Here is a 22,863-nt window from a genome sequence, read left to right as displayed (position 1 = left end):
CGTGTCAGGATGGGGGGTCGGTGACGGAGGAGCGGGTGGGGGGTGGCCGGGGCGTGTCAGGATGGGGGGTCGGTGACGGAGGAGCGGGTGGGGGGTGGGCGTGGCGTGTCAGGATGGGGGGTCGGTGACGGAGGAGCGGGTGGGGGGTGGGCGTGGCGTGTCAGGATGGGGGGTCGGTGACGGAGGAGCGGGTGGGGGGTGGGCGTGGCGTGTCAGGATGGGGGGTCGGTGACGGAGGAGCGGGTGGGGGGTGGGCGGGGCGTGTCAGGATGGGGGGTCGGTGACGGAGGAGCGGGTGGGGGGTGGGCGGGGCGTGTCAGGATGGGGGGTCGGTGACGGAGGAGCGGGTGGGGGGTGGGCGGGGCGTGTCAGGATGGGGGGTCGGTGACGGAGGAGCGGGTGGGGGGTGGGCGGGGCGTGTCAGGATGGGGGGTCGGTGACGGAGGAGCGGGTGGGGGGTGGCCGGGGCGTGTCAGGATGGGGGGTCGGTGACGGAGGAGCGGGTGGGGGGTGGCCGGGGCGTGTCAGGATGGGGGGTCGGTGACGGAGGAGCGGGTGGGGGGTGGGCGTGGCGTGTCAGGATGGGGGGTCGGTGACGGAGGAGCGGGTGGGGGGTGGCCGGGGCGTGTCAGGATGGGGGGTCGGTGACGGAGGAGCGGGTGGGGGGGTGGGCGTGGCGTGTCAGAATGGGGGGTCGGTGACGGAGGAGCAGGTGGGGGGGTGGGCGTGGCGTGTCAGGATGGGGGGTCGGTGACGGAGGAGCAGGTGGGGGGTGGCCGGGGCGTGTCAGGAGCGGGGGGGTCGGTGACGGAGGAGCAGGTGGGGGGTGGCCGGGGCGTGTCAGGATGGGGGGTCGGTGACGGAGGAGCAGGTGGGGGGTGGCCGGGGCATGTCAGGAGCGGGGGGTTGGTGACTGAGGAGCAGGTGTGGGGTGGCCGGGGCGTGTCAGGATGGGGGGTCGGTGACGGAGGAGCGGGTGGGGGGTGGCCGGGGCGTGTCAGGATGGGGGGTCGGTGACGGAGGAGCGGGTGGGGGGTGGCCGTGGCGTGTCAGGATGGGGGGTGTTTGACGGAGGAGCGGGTGGGGGGTGGCCGGGGCGTGTCAGGATGGGGGGTCGGTGACGGAGGAGCGGGTGGGGGGTGGCCGGGGCGTGTCAGGATGGGGGGTCGGTGACGGAGGAGCGGGTGGGGGGTGGCCGGGGCGTGTCAGGATGGGGGGTTGGTGACGGAGGAGCGGGTGGGGGGTGGCCGGGGCGTGTCAGGAGCGGGGGGGTCGGTGACGGACGAGCGGGTGGGGGGTGGCCGGGGCGTGTCAGTAGCGGGGGGGTCGGTGACGGAGGAGCGGGTGGGGGGGTGGCCGGGGCGTGTCAGTGACCGTGTGGGGTCGGTGACTGAGAGCTGATGGGGGTGTCAGTGACCAGGGGGTGTCTGTGGCAGAGGGGGTGGGGTGCCGTTGACGCGGGAACGGTCTGTGACGTGGAGGTGTCGATCGCTGCGGCGACGAACGAGGCGGAGTCTAGGACAGCGCGCGCTGGCGCCCCGCGTTCCGCAAGGTCCCGGCCGCGCTGGCCGCTTTGCCCCTCCCCCGGGCGGAGACAGGCGGAGGTCGCGACCATAGGCTGGGCCCGCCTGTCGGCCCTGGTGAGCGCGAGCGGGCGTGCGTTGCGCGCCTGCGCGGGGGGCAGTCGGGCTGGAGCCGGCGGCTGTGGCGATGAGCCGGAGCGGGGCTGCAGTGGCCGGAGGCGTGGCCAAGCGTGGCCGGCGCGCCAGCCCTCCCGATGGGTTCTGCACCCCCGAGAAGCGGGTCTCCGCCTGGGGGGCTATGGCCCCGGAGGGGCCCCACCCGCGGCACTGGGGCACCGAGCAGGTCTGCGACTTCCTCTGCCGCAACGGCTTTAGCGAGCCCGGCCTGCTGCGCCGCTTCCGAGGTACCGCCCGGGGCGGCTGGACCCTGCGGGGGGGGGCCGCTCTGCCAGCTCTGCCCGGCCCGGGCTCGGCTGGTGTTGCGGGCGGGGGGCGCCGGGCGAGCTCAGCTCGCCGCCCGCCCGGCTGGGCAGGGTGCTGCGCTGGGCGGAGCTCGCTGCGGCTCGGTGTCTCCGCCTGAGCCCTCGATTGGAAACCAGGCAGCGTCGGCCGCGCCCCGTTCCCACCCAGGCACGGTTTGGCTCAGTGCGTTACCAGTGGGTGTCTGGCCCTCTCTGTCTTGTTCCTTTGGCTGTGCTGGAGCCACAGGGAAACCCCCCAGAGAAAACAACCCATACCAGATCGTAGCTGGCGCCAGGCCTTCTTTGCATATTGCTATTACCCACCATACGTATATGTAGGGCTTGATGTTAGCCAGGGTTGGGCACGCTGATGCAGCTACTGGGCTCCGTTAGTTTCTGTGTGATTTAAACCTACGTTTAGAAGTTGTCTGGGGCAAGTCTGTAGTACAAGATTAAGTCCACCTAACTGATATCAATGTCCAGCCATCACAGTAATGACAGGTTTCTGCGTGGTAGCCCTATTAGTCTGTATCAGCAAAAAGAACGAGGAGTACTTGTGGCACCTTAGAGACTAACAAATTTATTTGGGCATAAGCTTTTGTGGGTGAAAACCCACTTCATCAGATGCATGGAGTGGAAAATACAGTAGGAAGATATATACAGAGAACATGAAAAGATGGGAGTTGCTGTACCAATCCTAATGAGACAAATCAATTAAAGTGGGATATTATCAGCGGGAGGAAAAATCACTTTTGTTGTGGTAATGAGGATGGCTCATTTCAAACAGTTGACAAGAAAGTGTGAGTAATAAAATGACTTTTGCATGCCCACACTATGCTTCTTGTATTGCCAGTGTGTGTCTTCACCAGGAGTGCTTGCACCAATTTAACAGTCACTATAGGGCATTGTGGGAAGGCTTCTGAAAGGCAGCAACAGTGGATTGCAGCAACACAGTGTCTACACTGACCCTGACCTAACTACATCCACCTAAGTGCTCTCCCTCTTGCAGAGGTGGAGTTATTAAGTCAGCATAGTGGGTGAGTTAACATTGGTGAGAGCTACATTTTAGTGTAGACATAGGTGCCGAGTTCTGCTGGTGGGTGCTCAACTCCCCGCTGCCCCTGCTCCTGCCCCTTCCCGGTCCTGCCCTGCCCCCATTCCAACCCCTTCCCCAAAGTCCCCGCCCCAACTCCTCCCTCTCCCTGCCCCTATTCAACACCTTTCCCAAATCCCTGCACCCGTGTTCCTGTTCCTCCCACATCCCTCCTGCAGCTTGTTACACTGCAAAACAGCTGTTTTGCAGCAGCAAGCAGTGGGAGTAGAGTATCTGCATTTTCTTTCTAAATTGAGGCTCTCTTCACTAGAAATGCTGCAGCCGCAAAGCTGTAGCCCTTAAGTGTAGACACTTACTACAGCAAGAGTCACTGTAGTTAATCTCACTCCTTAAGAAGTGGTAGCTCGGTCGATGGAAGAATTTGTTACACCAGGATTTAAATCAGTTTAACTACATCACTTGGATGTGGATTTTTCTCTCTCAACGATGTAGCTGAGTTGATCTAAATTCCTAGTGTAGACCTGGTCTGAGGCAATGTCTGCACTAGGAAGTTGTACCACTTTAACTTCACTGTTATAGTTAAAGTTGTACTCCCTTCCCCCCGCTTGTCCCCCCTCCCCTTCCCCCTCCCCCCGGTCTTGGTACAGATATATCAATGGTAAAGTATTTTATTCCAATATAGTTGTTCCGGTACAGGAAGATGAATAAGTTATACCACTATAACAGTGTCCACACTAAGGGCTTGTCTATCCTGGCAATTTTTGTCGCCAAAAACTGCCTTTGGCAACAAAACAGCAAGAGCGTACGCACTACAATGGGACTTTTGTCACAAAAGACACCCAGTTTTGGCAACAAAAAACTTCCATCCCTACGAGAGACTTTTGTCTTTTCCCCTCCCTTTATCATTGACAAAGAGCCAGTGTGGACACTGCTGATTGTTTTGGGGACAGAACTGTCTTCCACCAAAAAAGAAAAAGAGTACTTGTGGCACCTTAGAGACTAACAAATTTATTAGAGCATAAGCTTTCGTGAGCTACAGCTCACTTCATCCTACAATACCTGCCCTGATTGCTCAGTGTTTTGATCTCTGCTGCCCTGCAGGCATGTGCCCCTCTCCTTTCAAAGCTAGGGGAAGTATCTGTGTGCCGCTCTGTTTGGGGAGGAAATCATTGGAATGCTCCTGTTCCGCCCTGCACTAGGAACACAGCAGCAGGGGGACAGACTGCTGTGCTGCTTTGCCATTCCTCAGCATAGAGAGCTCACAGAGCTACTCATGCTGCTGCTCTCTGCAGCTGAGGGGGCTGTGGGAGAACTTGGAGAGAATCCCAAGATGTGCAGCGATCAGATCTTCCTTCCCACAACACTGCACTGTGGGATACATACCCGTGGTGGATTGCTTACCCTGTCGATGATGGTGTCCCCAATGTGGACATGGTCTGTTGACAGAGGGTGTAAGAGTGAACACCCTTTGGTGATTTTTGTTTTGTCGACTTTTGGGTGTCGATATAGGTTTTGTCAACAAAACTTGATAGTGTAGAAAAGCCCTAAAGGTTGTTCCAGTATTAATCGATAAAAAAATCACCCCCCCCGCCAACTGATGTCATTATACTGGTACAAACTCAGGGTGCAGACTAGGCCTAACCCTTGATGTTTGTGCTGATTTCACCTTCACTGCTTGTTGCTCTGATCACATCAACCTCTTTGAATCCCTTACCAAAAGCTTGTCTCTTTTGCTAACAGAATTTGGTCCCATAAAAAATATTACCTCACCCATCTTGTCTCTCTGACAGCCTGGAACCAACACAGCTATATCAACATGCAAACACAATACTCTTCCATTATGTTAAAGTCAAGCTTCTTGTCCTAACTTTCAAGGCCCTTCATAGCTTTATTCTTACTGTTCTGTTTTAGGGTTTTATATGGTGATCCTTAAACATAGTGTTGAAGAGTTTATCTAATCTTGTAATAATTAAGCCTCTCATTGTATTGATCTCCACTTTTCCCAGCCTGGACCATCTACAGTAACTCCCCACTTAACGTCCTCTCGCTTAATATTGTTTCAATCTTACGTCCCTGCTCCATTACGGAACATGCTCCTTTAAAGTTGTGCAATGCTCCGCTATAACGTAGTTTGGCCTCCTGCTTTGTCCACGGCTGGCAGCCCCCCTACGCGCTCGCCCTCCCACCTGCCAGTGGACCCCGTGGATCCGCGCCTTCCCCCTTGCTCCCTCCGCCTCCTGAATTTAGGCTTTGTCTACAGTTGAGGGCCAAATGTTTTGCTAAGTGAATTTTTAAAATAAAGTAACAAAAGGGTGAAAAGGATATTGTGTGCTGCATTATAAATGGGGAACTTTTAGAAAATCTCTAATAATGATGTTAGAAAATACTTTACAAATCTTACAATTTTGACCTTATCTGGAGTTTTGATTTGACCAAGGCTGGACACTATTATTGTCACTTAAATGCATATGAATATGATTTTTTTCCCCCTCAAGAACTTAGAGCTTTAGTAAAATTGAAGTGGAGGCACTTGAGTTTCAAATGTCAAGATCTGAAATCTCATCCTACATGTAGTTCATAAATGAGATCTGGATATTTTAGGAGGATCCTATTATAAAGTGGATTATTTAACTAAATTAAAATAAATGTTAGACAGCAGTGCTTAAATACTTCCATTGTAAAGTATTCCAGAAGCTTAAATACTTACATGAAAGCCTAGAAGTAACAGTTGTTCCTTTAACTCCTCAGAAAATCAAATCACCGGGGCAGTGCTGCCTTACCTCACTAAATCTGAACTTAAAGACCTAGGAGTTGGGTAAGAACAACTTTTACTGATGTAGTAACATGAGCTAAGTGAACTTTTGAGACCATTTCCTGTCTGAGAAATTTTGGTCATTTAATAACTCTGGGATCTTTATTTCTCATCATTGGCTTTGTTTAACTGTCCTAATTTTTGTTTATGCCTTAAAAAAACCCGATGGCGGTGGTATAAAGAGATCTGTTGGTGTTGATCTTCACTGAAACTAACCAAGGTTTAATACTACATCTTGGGGAAGAAAAGTCATCAGGTGATTCATTGCAAATGTCCTTTGATTCCTGTGGTGTGATATTTCAGTATCTTGTCTTGGTTAGCTCACCTCTTATTTGCTATTGTGTAATTTCAGGTATTCATGTCAAGGCTGACAGCTTGTTAGAAATGAAACACCTTGATATGCTTGGAGTGATGTGTAAAAGTGTGTACATTTTGTAAAATACTTCTTGATTTAAAAATAGGGGTTGTAATTATTTGAAAAGAGATATATAAGCCAATTGTTAAACAGAGCTAAAAACTGATTGAGGATGTCATTTTATGTGCAGCTGGCTTTGTTCTGTGACTGTTGGGTTATTTGGGGGTAATATTGTGCCCTGTGGCAGAATGTATAACTATCGCAATTATTATAAAAGAGATGTGAAAAACATTTGCAAGAAGAACAGGTTAAAGATGACAAGGAGATAACTGGAACAGAATTTGTTATTAGTTTGTAGTTGTATGTATATTATCAACTGTTATGGATGCTGGTATATTCCATGTGTATGGCTCAGTGGAGAGGGTGCAAACTTTAGGAGGCATGTTTAAATGGGGTGGCTAGTGGACAGTGTTGATTAAACAAATGAGAATTTAACACTAGATTAAATACAAAACTGACTAAAGTTGTTTGTGCATCTGAACACCTTGATATACACTGATGCTACTTTGCATTAATATAACACCTTTGTAATTCCAGGATCTCAAAGCACTTTACAACTTGAGAGTTTTAGTTATATGATCACACACTTTTTTTTCCACAGGATCCCTGCTCATTCAGTGAACAGGCAGGATCTGTTCTTGGGATGAATCAGGTTTGTACAGTAAAGGAGGCTGTTGTCTGTAAGACTCCTATTTCATTTCTCACTGAAGTTGGAAGGTGTGTAATGAATGAAGCTGAGAATTACAGCAGTGAGATGATCTCATAGTTAGTCAGTTGAATGCTTCCCTGGAGAATGGGATTCTATCTGCCTCTGCCACAGAGTTCCTGTGTGGTGCTGGGCAAGTGACTTAGACCAGACTGTTCACAGGTGCTCAGTAACTGTGTGAGCCTCATCTTCTGGTGCCTGATTTGAGACCCTTGGGTCCAATTTGTAGAAGTGCTGAGCACTCATACCTGAAACTGCATTCATTGGGAGTTAGGTGTTGAACACACTAATTCCTAGTTCTCTGAAAAATCAGGTCTTGGGTATGTCAAATTGCACACCCAAAATTAGTGGACAGTTTTGACCTTAATCTCTGTGCCCCATCTATAAAATGAGGGATAATACCAACTCTTCACCTTAGCAGAGTGTTGTGAAAATCAATGAATATTTGTGCAGGTCTCAGATACTATGGTGATTTAAGCACCAGAGAAAAGTCCATGAGGAAATTAATAATTCTATCTTCAGAGTAAGATTTGAATAGTGTGCAGTAAATATAGCCTGGAGCCATGCACTAAATAACAAGGAGAAAACCCAGGAAATGAGGAAGGTCTTCAGAAAATGAATGTACAGAGTGACCACCTGTAAAAGAGGTCTTGATTAGCATCACAAAGGAACTCTGTGGCAAAGGCAGGGATAGAATCCAGGTCTCCAGGGTAGCATGTAACTGCCTTACCAGTGAACACCCTCCATTCTTTGCATGGAATGAGGTAGGAGTCCTGTGGAAAAAGTAGTGTGTGACCATGTGATTATAATGGTACTGTAGTTCAAGAAAGGTGAATTAGGTTGCATTAGCACCCTAATTCTGGCATTTCCGAACTTGAGTGCCTGACTTGAAATTTAACACTGTGTTTCTCACAAGTTTTTTGTGTAAAAATACATGACAAAAACCTGGGTAAACTTTACTGTGTAGACAAGTCCTTTATCTCATATGGGAACGGGAATAGGCTGTACCAATATAAGCCACTTTGCACTGGTATAACTGCCTCAACAGTATGGCTTGTAATGGTATAAGTATTTCCGTGCAACAGATCACATTCTTAAACAGATAGTTATACCTGTACAAAACCTGTGTGTAGACCAGTCTCCAATTCAGTGTCGAGGAGAAATGAATCCTATATTAGGTCATTTTATAAGAAGTCCTTTCCTGCTCGGGCACATTGTTCTTATGCTTCTACTTTGTGACTCATGTTTTCTTTTGTTATCAGAAACAAGTCTTAGTAAAAGGACTTAAAAGCAGATTTAAATTCTATTTTCACCTTGGCTTTTGGTGATTAGCCACATCATCACCTTATTTATAATAATTGGTTAAAAAAAAAAAAAAAAAAACTACATTACTGTAGTTAAGGTTGGCTGGTGATAGCTTGTGCCCTCCCAAAATGTCAAATTCAGCAAAAGTCAAACTTGAGAAAATCAAGAAATACGTTCCCATGCAGCCGTAACTCTGCATCCCCTTGATTGGCAACACACAGTGGTAATTAGGTGCATGCCCTCCAGCTGCATTTACTGTTTCAGGGGTAGCTGTATTGAATGGTGGAGGAAAGCTTTTTTTCTGTTTGCTTTACGTTATAAACTCTCTGGTCTTTAGCCCCAGATACTCTACATGGCTGATGTCCGGTCTCAGATTTAGTGTGTTTCAGCTGCTATGACTAGTACAGACACGGTTCAGATGTTTCAAGATGATTCAACAAAACAAGGGAAGACTAATTTTGACATTTCTCAGGGTTTTTTTTTTTTTTCAAAGACAAAACAAGCAAATGGTGGGGTGTGTGTGTGTGGGGGGAGAGAAAAACCACATTCTCCTTCCTCAGTTCACTTTGACATCCCTGATGCTATCATATTTCTTCCCTTCTGTTCCCTATCTCTCCTCTTCAGTGGCTTCCTGCAGCTGGATTAACACATTCTTTAGACTCTCTCATTGTCATAGAACCTTCTGATGCCAATATTCCATTCCCTTTCTAGGGAATCTCCTTCCCTGGAGGTTTTCCAAAAGAGGCTGGATAGCCATCTGTTTTGGATGGTTTAGACCCAACAAATCCAGCATCTTGGCTCTTGCAAGTCCCTTGTAACCCTATGATTCTAAAGGGACATGCAGCTTGTTAAATGGTGGTAAGAGTGGGAAAGCATCTTTCCATGTGTACTTCATTGCACAAGGACCAATTAATATATCAGTGTGAGGCTAAAATTGAAAACTGCCCCCATCTTCAGTTTCCACAGGCATGCAGAAGAAATGGGTAACTAAAGACACTGAGCCAATCACTTCACTGAACTCTTCTTCCAGCTCTGCTCACCCTGTTGTGCCCATGCTGTACTTTGGGAAGGGTGCAAGTTACTAGTTCTGCATGCTTTTTCTGTAGTACAGCAGAAGTACAGCTGCCTTTCATTGATATTTACAAGAAAATCAAATTCAGAAACCAGCTTTCATTTGTAGTCTTGGGCTGTCTCTGCTGACCAGGAAGTATTTCTAGGATATTTGAATGTGGGTCAGGTCAGATCAGCAGCTTGATTTGGAAGGAGGGAGCCTATAATTTTTTAAAAATGTGATTATTTTTAAATTCACTTGAGATGCAGGTTGTCCTTGCTTAGACTGCTTGCAGGAGAGGCTAGCCTATACTGCATGTATACTGTGAGAAGGGGAAATTCCTGTTCACACTGTAGCATAAAATCCAGTTACAACAGTGTAAGAACAGCCATGTCTGAACATAGTCCTCATGCTCAGCTCTGCCAGAACTTTGTTAGTGAGTTGTTGTTTTGAACATGTTTTTATCTAACACATTTTTTTTTGCGCTTACTGTGGACAGGGCTTGTGAATAGTTATATTTAACTATTGTAGGGTATAGAATGAACCCACAGAATTGCCGTGTGGTTCTCCACCAGCTGGCTTACATGTTCAGTATTTTTGAATAAATGGAGGAAAAATGTTTGTAAAGGAATGCCAAAGGGTATCCTGCCCCACCCTTTGTCTCCTCTTCAGCACAAGGTCCTCTGAGACAGAATATTGGACCTGAAGGTTCTATAACAACTGGCAAATCTCAGTTGATAAAATAATAGGTTTGAAACCTTCAGCGTCTTTGATCATCCCTATCAAGGAGCCATTAATTTGTTGACATCGTAACTTTATCTCTGTGTCTGATTTTATGTTCCGAAGTAGATGTCTGGCACTTCTGACTTTGCTCACTGAACTAGAATATTAATTTCTATATCAGGTGACTGAGCCTGATGGGAATCATTGGAGCTGGATGGGGATTGTTAGGTAGATATTTTAGTCCTCCCTGTGCATTGTGATGGGATCCTGAACTATCCCTGACAAGAATAAAGTCTCAGCTTTGGGTATTTCTTGTGGTAACTCCACTACTTTCCTTGGTACGCTTGGTGACATGAGACAAGCTTTCTTAAATATTATTTAACAGTTGTGGGCTTAAACCTAAAACAAAGAAAAGTTATCTTAGGTCTCATTTACAAATCAGATTCTTTAGTTCCTGTCCTCTTTATAGCTGCCCTTTCTGTTGATAGTTAGTTATCATGTGTCTTGTCACTGTTATTTTCTCCAGATTAACTATGCCCAATTCAGCTTTTTCTCATATAGGCTTATTTTTCCAGTCAATTTTATTGTTCCCTGAATTTTCATGTCATTTTTGACATGCATCAAACTGAACATACTACACCTCGAGCCACTCCTGGATACAGCATGTTAATTGTTGCCTGTTTCACTCAGGATAGTCTGAGTTTATACAGTGCGTTTTAAAAGATAGTGTTGGATAACTCCTTTGCATTCTGTTGTCCTGTATAACCCCCGAGGTCCTTCTCAATGATACTATTGTCTAAGCAGAATTACTCTCTCTAAGATGGTGTCAGTGTACTTTTTTGCATTGTTCAAAACTCTTCTTTAATCCATTATTATAGCTTTGCTATAGTTAGATTAAGACTAACTTTCTCTTTAAAGCTTGATCCTTCTAAGGGCTTGTCTACACTTAAGACACTACAGCAGCACAGTTGCACCACTGTAGTGCTTCAGTGTAGACACTGCCTGTGCTAACGGGAAGGGTTCTGAAGGTAGTCTCTTCACTGAAGAGCTACAGCAGTGCAGCTGCAGTGCTGAAGGGTTTTAAGTGTAGACAAGCCCGCAGATTTCCTTGCAACTTGGTGCCTCTCCTAGGGGCACGGAATTCTGTTTTAGCGGTTCAGATTTAGGGCCATTCACCACGGGGCTCCTCAGATACAGCACCTGAAAAAAAACAACCCAGCTTTTCTTAAAGTTGAGAGATTCCAGAAACCTTTCTTTGGTCACAAGTAGAGATCAGACTAGTGCTGAGATCATTATACCAGGTTTCTAGCAGTTGTAGGTTACTCATGTCATGACATTGCCCTTGTTTTTCCTTTTATCTTTACCCCAAGGCTTTCAACAGGTCTGCCTCTCACTATCTCCACCTCAGTGCAAGTGTATACATCTCTGATGTATAAGGCAACACCTCCTCCCCTTTTCCCTGCATGTCCTTCCTGAACAAGCTGTACTCTTCTATACCAATATTCCAGTCAAGTGAATTATTCCCCCCATAAGTTTCTGTGATGGCACTTATGTTATAATTTTGAGTATTCACTAATATTTCTAGTTCGTTTATTCCCCATACTTTTTGTATCAGTATACAGACATCTTAGATGTTCATTAGATTTCCCTTCTATTCCTTTTGACTCTTCTTTGCCCCTGCTATGATTGCCCATATTCCGCCGCGCCCTCCCCTCCGCCCCCCCAGATTCCATCCTTCACCTACGTGTCCACGTTCTGGACTTCCCTGTGGGCTTTTATCTGCTATCCTATATCAAACCTACTTTAAAGCCCACCTCACTAGGTTAGCCAGTCTGTATCTGAAGATTCTCTTCCCCTTCCTTGGTAGGTGGAACCCCATGTGTTCTCAGCAATTCTTCTTCCTGGAACAGCATCCCATTGTCGAGGGAGCTGAAGCCCTGTGCAGCTCATGAGAAAGTTTGTTATAAATTTGTAGTGCCCTTTTAAATACCAGCATTATCTTAGTTAAGGTTTGGGCTAAGCAATAGAAATAAAAGAAATATGGTTAACTGGGTACCAGGTGCACTAAATAATTTATTATATAAGTTTGCTTAGAAATAAATGCTTAGTTCAGTGGCTAGGGAAAAATATAGCAAACTGAGAAAGGAAAAAAACCTTGAAGAGAGCAGAGTGTAGCCCTAAACTGCCTCATCCGTCTTTTGGTTATTGGACCTTAGCCAATGACATCACTTGTGTGTTATAGTGTATAAAAAGCAAGGTTTTCTAGGGGTTTCTTTGTCAAAGTTTTCCTTACCCATCTGGAGTTACACAATGATGGGAATGTACTTCCCAGGCCTGACCCTGTTGTAGGTATGTTGGACAATGCTTATATTGTTGCTAGGATATAGAATAAAATAGTGTATATTCTTAAATTGATATTTTGGTTGTAACCATCACCAAGTGACCAATGAACGAATAAAGAAGTACTGGTGTGGAAACTACTGATAAACATTAATAAACTTATGAAAATTATTTCAACAGGGATAAATGGGAATTGGTGACAGGGAAAGGAAGAAGGGTTGCAGGGCTTGGGTAAGAATAAAGGAGATAGGAACTGGGGGAGAAGGAGGGAACAAGACTGAAAGGGTCAGAGAATGCGAGGGGTAGCAGAAGAAGATGGGGACTTAGGGATAGCGGGACCTGTCAGCGGTGAATTCTTCCCTTCCCTGTATTTGCTGCGGTCTTGGGAAGCCCTACACTCTGTTCAGGGGTCTGAGTCAATCTCCCTTCTTGCTGTGTGTTCTGGAATTTGGGGGACCCTGCTTCTCTTGGGGTGTCTGAGCTCCTTCCCCTGCTCCTCCATAGGAGCTGGGATCTGTGGTGGGCGAACTAAAGGTAATGCACATTTAAAAACATGAATTCCAGAAAATGAATAGTTAGGATACATCTCACCCCTGTGTGGGGAAAGAGGGGCTTGCCAGAGTGCGGGGGAAGGACCCAGTTTGGAGGAGGTGCTGGCTGTGTGGACCTGAGACATGGCTGTGGAAGCCTGGCTGAACCAGGGGAAGGAGTCCCGGCTGGAGCTAGGTAGCAGGAATGAAGGGCCCAGCTTGAGCTACATAAGTAAGGAAGAGTGCGGCCCTCCAGTAAGCTGTTGCCTGTGATGTGTATAAAGCAGCATAGGGCAGGAGACAGCAAGGAGCAGCTTCTTACAAACTAATGGTTTGATGGGAAGGGGTGGGAGAGCTTAAATGTTGGAGTGGGGGGGCCTACATCACTGGTTCTCAACCCAGGGTATGTGCACCCCTGGGGATACTCAGAGGTGTTCCAGGGGATACATCAACTCATCTAGAGATTTGCCTAATTTTACAACAGGCTACAGAAAAAGCACTAGCAAAGTCAGTACAAACTAAAATTTCATATAGACAGTGACTTGTTTATACTGCTCTGTACACTGAAATGTAAGTACAATATTTATATTCCAGTCAATTGATTTTATAATTATATGGCAAAAATAAGTAAGCAGTTTTTCAGTAATAGTGTTCTGTGACACTTTTGTATTTTACGTCTGATTTTGTAAGCAAGTTGTTTTTAAGTGAGGTGTAGCTTGGGGGTTTGCAAGACAAATCAGACTCCTGAAAGGGGCATAGTAGTCTGGTGAGAGATTTTTGCAGGAGTGGGTGGGCGAGACTCTGTGGCCTGCGTTGTACAGGAGGTCAGACTAGATGATCATAATGGTCCCTTCTGACCTTAATATCTGTGAAACAGGAAAGGTTGAGAGCCACTGGCCTACGTGTTGTGGGGCAGAGGTGGAGAGTAAGAGAAACACCAGTTATCTCTCATGTGTAAAGTTACTGTGACAACTATTGTTAGGGCCCTACCAAATTCATGGCCGCGAAAAATGAGTCACTGACTGTGAAATGTGGTTCCTCGTGAAGTCTGGTGTGTTGTGTGCTTTTACCCTATACCATACAGATTTCATAGGGGAGACCTCAAACTGGGGGCCTTGACCCAAAAGGGAGTTTCAGAGGGGTGGCAATGTTATTTTAGGGGGGTTGCAGTGTTGCCACCCTTATTTCTGTGCTGCCTTCAGAGCTGGGTGGCTAGAGAGCAGCGGCTGTTGGCCGGGCACCCAGCTCTGAAGGCAGCGCTCCGCAAACAGCAGTGCAGAAGTAAGGGTGGCAATACCATACCAGGTCATCCTTACTTCTGTGCTTCCACTGGCAGTGGCTCTGCCTTCGGAGCTGGGCTCCCAGCCAGCAGCCGCTGCTCTCCGGCTGCCCACAGAAGGCAGTGCCGCAGCCAGCAGCAACGCAGAAGTAAGGTTAGCAGTACCGCAATCCCCCCCCCTTACAATAACCTTGTGACTCCCCCTCCCCCCAACTGCTTTTTGGGTCAGGACCCCTACAATTACAACACCCTGGAATTTTAGATTTAATTAGCTGAAATAATGAAATTTACGATTTTTAAAATCCTATGATCATGAAATTGACCAATATGGATGTGAATTTGGTAGGGCCCTAACTATGTTATATGGACCATGGATTAGATTTCTCTCACCAGCCCTGTGAGAAACTACACTTTGGAAACATTTCAAAGTATGACCATTATCACCATTCCTCTGCATCAAAAGCATAGAGGAGTGGGGACGAGCACTGAGGAATCACATCACAACTGTGGCCTAGTCAGACTGGAACTATTCCTAGCTCTGTCACTGGCCAGCTGGGTGACCTTGGGCAAGCCATTTTGGCTCTGTGCCTCAGTTTCCCAGGTGTAAAATGAGGATAATGATGTAAAGTTATTTGAGATCTACTGATGGAAATCACTATATAAAAGCTAGGTCTTTTGATTATTGCCTGGCCACAGTAGCATATTGGCTGCAAACCTACATGAGGCCTACAACTGTCTAAATGACCATTAACTCCTTCCAACAAACATTTTTCTTTGTTTTTTTTTTTTTTTTTTAAAAAGAAAGCCCCTAGGAAATCAAATGGCAAAAAAATTGGTTAATGCAGAGGTAAGGTTATCTGGTGAAGGCTTGTGCACTTCCAAAACATAAAATTCAGCAAAACTTAGACTTCTGAAAACCAGGAAATATAGTTAATGTGTAAACACTTGGGCAACCTTAATTCTAACCTCCTTTGAGTGATGCTCCAAAACAGCCATCATACATGTACTTTCACTCTGTCTTTTCACTGTAATGGACAGGCATCAACTACTCTTGCCTTATGCTCAAACACTGAGCCTCTTTCCCCAACAGAATACCACACTTCTAAAATTTAATAGCTCCTTCGTACCGTTTTAGAACCCCTTCACTCGAGCAGTATCCTGGGCGCAAAACCGATACTTTCCCTCCCCTATCGCTAAATCCACAGACTGCTCTTCTATCCCACCTCGTGACTGACAATACCCATGGCAAGAAGACCCCAGTGCCCTGCTACTGATACAATCTACACAATTCTGTATTGAAAAGAAGCAGACTGAACCCCAAGGTACATATGGAACTCTTTCCTTTGGTAAGACAAATGAGAGGGACTCAGACCCAGATCTCATATCACAATCACAGTTCTTCCAAGCTGCTGCAACTAATTCCTCCACCATTCAGTACAGCTACACCAAACACGGTGAATGCAGTTGGAACGCATGCAGATAATTGCCAGTTCCAAGGGGTCAAATTAAAGTTGCTTGGGTATTTACCTTAACACTATTTCCTGGTTTTTCAGAAATCTGAGGTTTTGCTGACCTCCATATTCTGGAGCTATTACCAGGCAACCTTAACTCTGCATTAACAGTTTTTTTTCCAATTCAAATTGTACTGTATGTGTGATGTCGATTGGATTGTCCTCCACTGGGCACATCTGTTTGTATCTGCCATAGTATAGCTGTTCATCACGTACACAGGTAAAGTTTGAATGGCAATTATTTTTTCTTCGGTTCTGGATCCTTCTCTAGGTTAGAGGTTTTTCTCTTCGGCTTCACCCACCCTGACCTTAGCTTTGTTAAAAATGTATATTTTGAGATTGAATACTGACTCATTAGAAATAAAATGAATGTAGATTGCTGCGAGAATTGTCCCCTGTACTATGTCCTGTGGCTACTCCCGCTCTGGGATGTGTTCCCTGTGGGTAGGGGCAGAAGAACTTGTTTAGGCCATGTCAATAATGCAAACTTTGGTTGATGCAACTTTCAGTGGCACAAGCCCCCACAGTTAACATGTAGCTCAGGCACGTGCGTGCTTGGCCACTTACATCAGCACTTTGCATCAACAAGCACTCCTGGTAAGTATGCAAAGTGCAGTGCATCATGGATAGATATTCCAGTGTACTATGCACCACCTGTCGGTGCAGTGCCTTTTGAGAGATTTTCACAATATGTTGTGGAGTAGAAATGAGTCACTGTGGGAGCTAGGGGTCAAGTTCTCATCATGCAACTATCTAATACATAATGCCATCCCTATTCTCATAGCTTTCATTTTTTTAAAAAAATCCCACAAACCTGTGTGGTGCTTGTCACTTGTCTGTGGCAGAAACATGGAGCTCACACAGCTCTGCACTGTTGTCACGAACATTGCAAACACAAAATGCATGATCCTCTGATGTTTTCAGAACCACAGGAAGTACCCCAATAACAGACATGACAATTTCTTAAGCACATGTTGTTAAGGGCCACAGTGAAGAATTCCCATTGTTTGCATTCGCAGAGGAGCTACAAATGGTGGACCACCACTTTTGGGCCTGAGAAATGAGTACTGACTGGTGGATTGCATTGTAATGCATGTTTGGGATGACGAGTGGTGGTTGCAGAACTTTCAAATATGAAAGGTCATGTTGCTGAATCTGTGTACAGAACTTGCGCCAGCCCTCCAGTGCATGGCACCAGAATGAGAGCTGCATTGCCTGCTGAGAATCAAGTGGTATAATGCTGAATTGCCATAGGTCAATGGGAAATCATTTTGGTATCGGAAAATCCACAGTGGGGGCTGTTTCATGCAAGTGTATAGTGTACTAATCATCTGCTATGCAGGACTCTGACTCTCAGCAATATGCAGGACATCGTAGATAGATCTGCCGCTATGGGGCTTCTGTACTGTGATAGGGTGATAGATGGCGCACATATCTGTATTCAGTCCCCAGCCTGTCTTGCCACAAAGTCCATCAATAGGAAAAGGGCTGCTTTTCAATGGTTATGCAAGTGCTAATGGATCACTGGGGGAGCTTCACTGTTACCAGTGGGGGCTCGTCAAGGAAGATGAATGATGCTCGGGTTTTTAAGAACAGAGGACTGTTCAGAAAGCTGCAAGCAGAGACAGACAGGTTTTTCCTGCAAATGGTAATCTGCCAATGTTGAAATGCCGATTGTGATCTGGCTCATGAAGCCATACACTGGCCACCTCAACAGTACTAAGAAAGGATTTCGCTACCAGCTCAGCAGGTTCAGAATGAGTGTTTACTCACAATTAGATTTCAGTGAGAAAAATATCCCAATGGCTATAGCTGCTTGTGTCTTGCATAATATTTGAGAGGCAAAGGGTGAAAAGTTGCTCTCATGGTGTAGGTGGAGCGGCTGTTTGGGAAAAACTTCCAACACCAGTTGTGGAAAAGAATGTCTTTTAGACATCCACCACTGTTAAATTCAACATGCAGTTCAGACTCTGCACTGGTACCAGCATGGCCCCAAAGGGATCAGACATCTACTCTGACCAGGGAAGCACCACTGGTTCATCCTGCACTCTCTAGAGCAGTCTGAGACTTACATCTTCCCAGAAGACATCTTTGCTTTCCTTTGTCTTCAATCTCATTTCAAGTCTGACTTTAGAGAGAGACATTGTTACATCAGAAAAAGATATCACCTTGAGGACATGAGTCTACTCTCCTCTTCCATCTGCAAACCTGAGTACCCATCCATTGATACCAGTGGTTCAGCTGGTTGACCAAGAACCAACCTTCTCATATGGTAAATTGGAGGACTCAGATGAGACTTCAACCCTACATTGGGAACTGAGTCTGGACGGAAGCGTTAGGTTCTGTTCTCCACCCAGATATGATTCTCTAAGGGATGAGTGTTCCCAATGTCATGGGTTACACCCCAACCAGTTGACCCATTGGACTGGGGTCCTGGGACCCTTACTCTTGGCACCCCGGTTCCATCTGTGCACCTTATCTACCCTCTCCTAGCCAACACCAACCACCTCTCTTGGACTGTGAGGAAGAGGAAGTGGAGCTGGATCCAGTGGTTAAGACAGATCTAGCAGCTATTTTATTGTCTTCCTTGAATGAGAGGGTCACCCCATCTTTGTCTCCACCTGACTATCACAGGTAATATGAGGCGCTCTTGCAAACAGTGATGTCCAAGCTCCTGATCCAGCTCGAAGAGGTTCAAGAATCTCAACTTGAACCGTTGTAGTTCATTGCAATCCTTGGGTTCTGGTCAACAAGGCTATTATAGACCCAGTTATGGGTAATACGGAACATTCCCGCCTCCTGCAGTCCCACCCCAAAAAAGGCTGAGAAGTGCTATTTTGATCCACCTGTAGGAGTAGAGTTTTTGTTCACACCCAACACCTAACTCGGTGGTGGTGCAAGCAGCTACTGAGAGATGCAGGCTGCAACACCCCAAACAGCACCTTTGGACAAGGTGCTAAATGCCTCGACCTCATAGGGAGAAAAGTTTTCTCCATGACAAGCTCCAATTCAGAATTGCTAACCACTAGATCCTATTCACATAATTGGTGAAATAGTATTTTGCTACGTTGTTGGACTTCAAAGACCCATTCTCTCAGGAGAATAGAGCCCAATTCCGGAACTTAACTGATAAGGGTAGAATAATTTAATAAGAAGACAAAGATCCCAAGCGTTGTTCTGGATAACTGTGAAAAAACTTTTGGGAAACTGGCAGATCACTACATCTCTGCTGTCACTTTAGATTTACGAACTTTGACTCACCCTTTAATGTATTTTACCTGCTTTAATCTCTCAATAACTCATTACTTTTCTTAGCTAATAAATATTTAGTTAGTTTTTAATAGAGAATTGGCTGCCAGCATTGTCTTTGGTTTGAGATCAAGAGTACCAAATGATCTGGGGTAAGTGACCCTTTGGGATTGGGAGTAACCTAATGTAATGTGATTTTTGGTTTTAATAACCATTTATCACAAAGTTCAATTTGTCTGGGTGGCAAGATAGGCTGGGGGGTCTAAGGGGACTGTCTGTGACTCCATGATAAGACTGGTACAGTGATCCAGGAGTTCACATTTGTTACTGGCATGGTGAAATCTAATGATAGAATATACCAGCTGTTTGGGATGTCTCCCCTTGTTTTCTGACAGTCTGCCCTGAGATAGGCACTCACAGTTGTGAGCCACTCCAGGCAACGTGACAGTGCATATGAACTGTTGAGGTTCTCTTGGACTCCCAGCCCATCTCTAAGGGCTCATTCAGCTGCCCTGGACTGGATTTATAAGAATCTGACGGGCTTAGAACTGATGCCAGGATCAGAAGCTCTCATGGGATGGGCGGGTACTATACCCATCTCAGTTCTGTTGATTTTGAAATTCATGGATCTGAAGACTTCTTTGCTACATAGCCTCTGTAGGAGATATGGTGTCACAAGTTCCATCTGATGCTCCAATAAGGACCGCCTATAGTCTACAATCTCTCTAACCCTTGAATCCTTCAGAGAATTAAAAGGGTGCATTGCAGAGAAGATACAAAGTCTGTATGTCCTATTTCAGATTTAGAGCTTGATATGACAGGCTATGAGAACCACTTTGATATTCCTTGAATCAGACATCATTAACATGCTGATGGATCTGTGCCTCTGATCTCTCATAGGAGGAAATTTTGTTAGCATATTATTGGACTCTGGGTTACCCACCTTCAGTTATAATTAGTTTGTGGTTCTAAGCCAGGAAGGAGACTTTCCGGGTTTAATTCTGGCTCCACTATGGAAGACAAAGTGTCTGGGGTTGGTAGTGTCTTTGGTAGGCCCTTTTATGTGTAGTAGAAACACAGAGCGGCACTCATCCTTCGCTTTATTAAGCCTTCCTTGGAACCAAGGACCACATGAGTTCAGTGGAGCATTTGGCCCAGCATCTCATAAGGTCTCGGTACACATACTTCTGATTTCTCTCATCTTGGTAGGAACAGTTGCTCCTAATGATTGAGACAGCATCATCTACACTTAATGGTGTATGAGGTTTGCTTCCTGGCCTCAATGTGAATGAGATTTGCTACCTATCATATAATCTGGACAGTGAGGTTCATTGTATTTGGCTCTGGGTTCTAGAGATGGAACCGTTTCTAATTTTCAGAGGTGTAGGAGTCCCCTTCTGTGCCTTAGTCATGTATGTCTCTTTACACATACCTGTGGAGTCAAAGCGGCCTCTCTCAATAAAACTAAACTGTACCTTACCCCTTGGTCTTTCTATGGCAGCAGGTGTTCCATTAAATTCCTAGCTGTCATAATTATTCTCTGAATGGTTGGGTGTCTCTTCGTGTGTAGACATGAACCTCAATAGAGTGTCCACATGGTTCTTCCCTAATAATTTGCATAAATGGCTACTTTCCTACTATTTAGAAGACGTGAGGCCTCTTTGGTCTCGGTCCCTTCTCCTGGGGTTGGGTAGTAATTTTTGTTCTCGGAAGTGGGTCGCAGTGCAATGAAGTTTGAGAACCTCTGCTCTAGTCAGTTGTATCCAGGAAATTTCCTGTTCATACAGTTCAGTGTCATCATTGGATGTCTCCAATATCTCATCTACCAAGGAAAGATGATGTATTGATAGCATATTTGAAGAGAGTTTTTCACTCAATAGTATAAGTGCAAGGGATCCATTTTATATTCTCTTGTTCTACAAGTGGGGTAAATATCCTTGGGAAAAGGTTTGAGGCACTCTGCTTGTGTATGGTTCTGATCTAAAGACAAGCAAGTTGTAACATCAATATTGCACTCCTTTCCTACACCAAGAGCAGGAACTTGTTACGAGGTTTTTTGAATATAGGTCCAACTGGTACCAAGTTGATGTCATTTGCTATGATTTGAGATGGGCAATTCTGTCATCAGTATCATGGTGTTTGCTATTAATATCTATAAAGTCTTGCTTTCCAAACAGCTGGGTCTACTGCCTGTGAGATAAGGCAGGAGTCTTCACCCAGGTTCATTGTTTCTCTGGTCAACTCCTTGACTCTAGATTGCTTGGTTTCTTGATTGTTATGCTGAAGTCTAACAGAAAAACAAGAGTTTGTGATCAGTCAAACCTGCTGTGTCTTGAAAGAGATCTCTCACCTGGGCAGTGGACCTGTTAAAGTCCTCGGCTGTTGTTTTAGACTGTTTAAATGAAGATGCCATTCTTGATAGTTACTGAGATACATGCCTAATGGCTAAGCTATCTCCTTCAAGTTGCATTTTTACTGAACAAGTGGTCCTGCTCACATCTCTGTCCCAACAGTCTAAAGTGTCTGAGATTTCCATATCTTTTAGACCTCTAGAATGTCTGTCTGTTCCTGGGCCTCCTTTACGTTCAGGAAGAACAGGTATCATACTTTTTTGCATATTCAGAGCTTCTCTACAGGTTTCCCCCATCACTTGGAGAAATGGAGCTTAACCGAGGAGCCAGTCCATCAAGGTCCAAAGGTTGTCCATTTATCACACTATGTCAATCACAGTTACTATGACCTGACAGGGTTTTATATTCCTGGAATTGTCAGTCCTCATCTAGGACAAAGGCAACATTCATGTCATGTTGTCTTCATCACATCCTGTTGTATGACTGATACTGCAGATATGTGTGTGTTTTGGCAAAAATTTTCCTTCATTAAGATTTCTTTTGGGAGAGCAAGATCAGTCACTTCTATTCACTCTTGACCTGGCATCCAGAGCTGATTTTTCTTTGATAGTTTTGCTGTGCTTTTTATCTAAAACTCTTCAGCCCACCTTCCTGTGGGTTGTACTACTTGTTAAATTCACACAAGTGGGAATATACACAGGCCACTTGGAGACATGAAGGTTGCATACTCTGTAAACACAGTTTTTTGAGATGAGCCTCTGCCTTTTCACAGTCCCTGCCCACCTTCCCTACTTCTTCAGAATTCCCGAATTAGTGGAAGGAACTGGCTGGTGGTTGGGGCCACTCCCCCTTTTGTACACTCAGAACCTTTCAGTATGTGAGGGAGCAGGAGGGGGTGAGTGGGCCCCCGATGGTGACTGCTTTTGAGAAGGTTCTGGAAGCTCATGGCATTGGCGCCGTGATCCCAGAAGTGAATGTGAAGAGGCTCATCTCGAAGAACTCTGTTTATAGGTAAGTAACCTTCATTTTCCTTGCGTTTATGGTTTTGAGTTGTAGAACAAGTGGCTTTAGCAACCTTCACTGTTTGCAAACAATTTTTTTATGGGTATACATGTGATTTTTTTTTTCCCCTTGCCTATCTTAACCTCAGTGAGGTGCTAGGTTTTATAAATGAATGTTTTTAAAACTGTTTAAATTCCTTTCCTGAAAGCCATAATAGAAGTGTATATTGCTATTTCGTATTACTACAGCAAATGAGGTAAAAAAACATGAATTTATAGAAACAGCTTCATAAATGGTTAAATTAGTGTTATTTTGCTTTTCACTTTATAATAATTTTCAGATCTTCTTGATATTTCCAGGCCCTTGGACTTGAGAGTGAAATTGCTTGTTTGCCTGCAAAAATTAGAAAAAAATCATGGTGATATAATGAAGGTAAGTATAATGTCATGTTGATCTGGAATCAGGATCCTAACTCTCAGGATTTTATTCCTACTTTGAAAATGAGACTCGGGTTTTTTTCCCCCTCCCTCCAGTGTCATGTAAGTAACTCG

At 45.6% G+C, this 22,863-nt stretch overlaps 1 protein-coding gene across 2 annotated transcripts in view; it reads left to right on the top strand.

The window, feature by feature from the left end:
- Positions 1-1,488: 1,488 nt before the first annotated feature.
- Positions 1,489-22,863, top strand: part of SAMHD1 (SAM and HD domain containing deoxynucleoside triphosphate triphosphohydrolase 1) — a 65,804-nt gene continuing 44,429 nt past the window's right edge. Inside the window, exons 1-3 of one of the 2 annotated variants that reach the window (XM_084645918.1) lie at positions 1,489-1,640; positions 5,787-5,853; positions 22,672-22,744. In XM_084645918.1, the coding sequence (XP_084502044.1) occupies positions 22,739-22,744 (6 nt within the window). In that variant the 5' untranslated portion in view covers positions 1,489-1,640; positions 5,787-5,853; positions 22,672-22,738. Of the gene's footprint in view, positions 1,641-1,664; positions 1,928-5,786; positions 5,854-22,671; positions 22,745-22,863 lie in introns of those variants that run through there. The other variant, XM_084645917.1, reaches the window with a different exon arrangement.

Source organism: Lepidochelys olivacea (genome assembly GCF_965140295.1).
Source record: "Lepidochelys olivacea isolate rLepOli2 genome assembly, chromosome: 13".
Classification (NCBI taxonomy): Eukaryota; Metazoa; Chordata; order Testudines; family Cheloniidae; genus Lepidochelys; species Lepidochelys olivacea.
The sequence above is the reverse complement of the archived record's forward strand: the minus strand, read 5'-3'. Positions and strand labels throughout refer to the sequence as shown.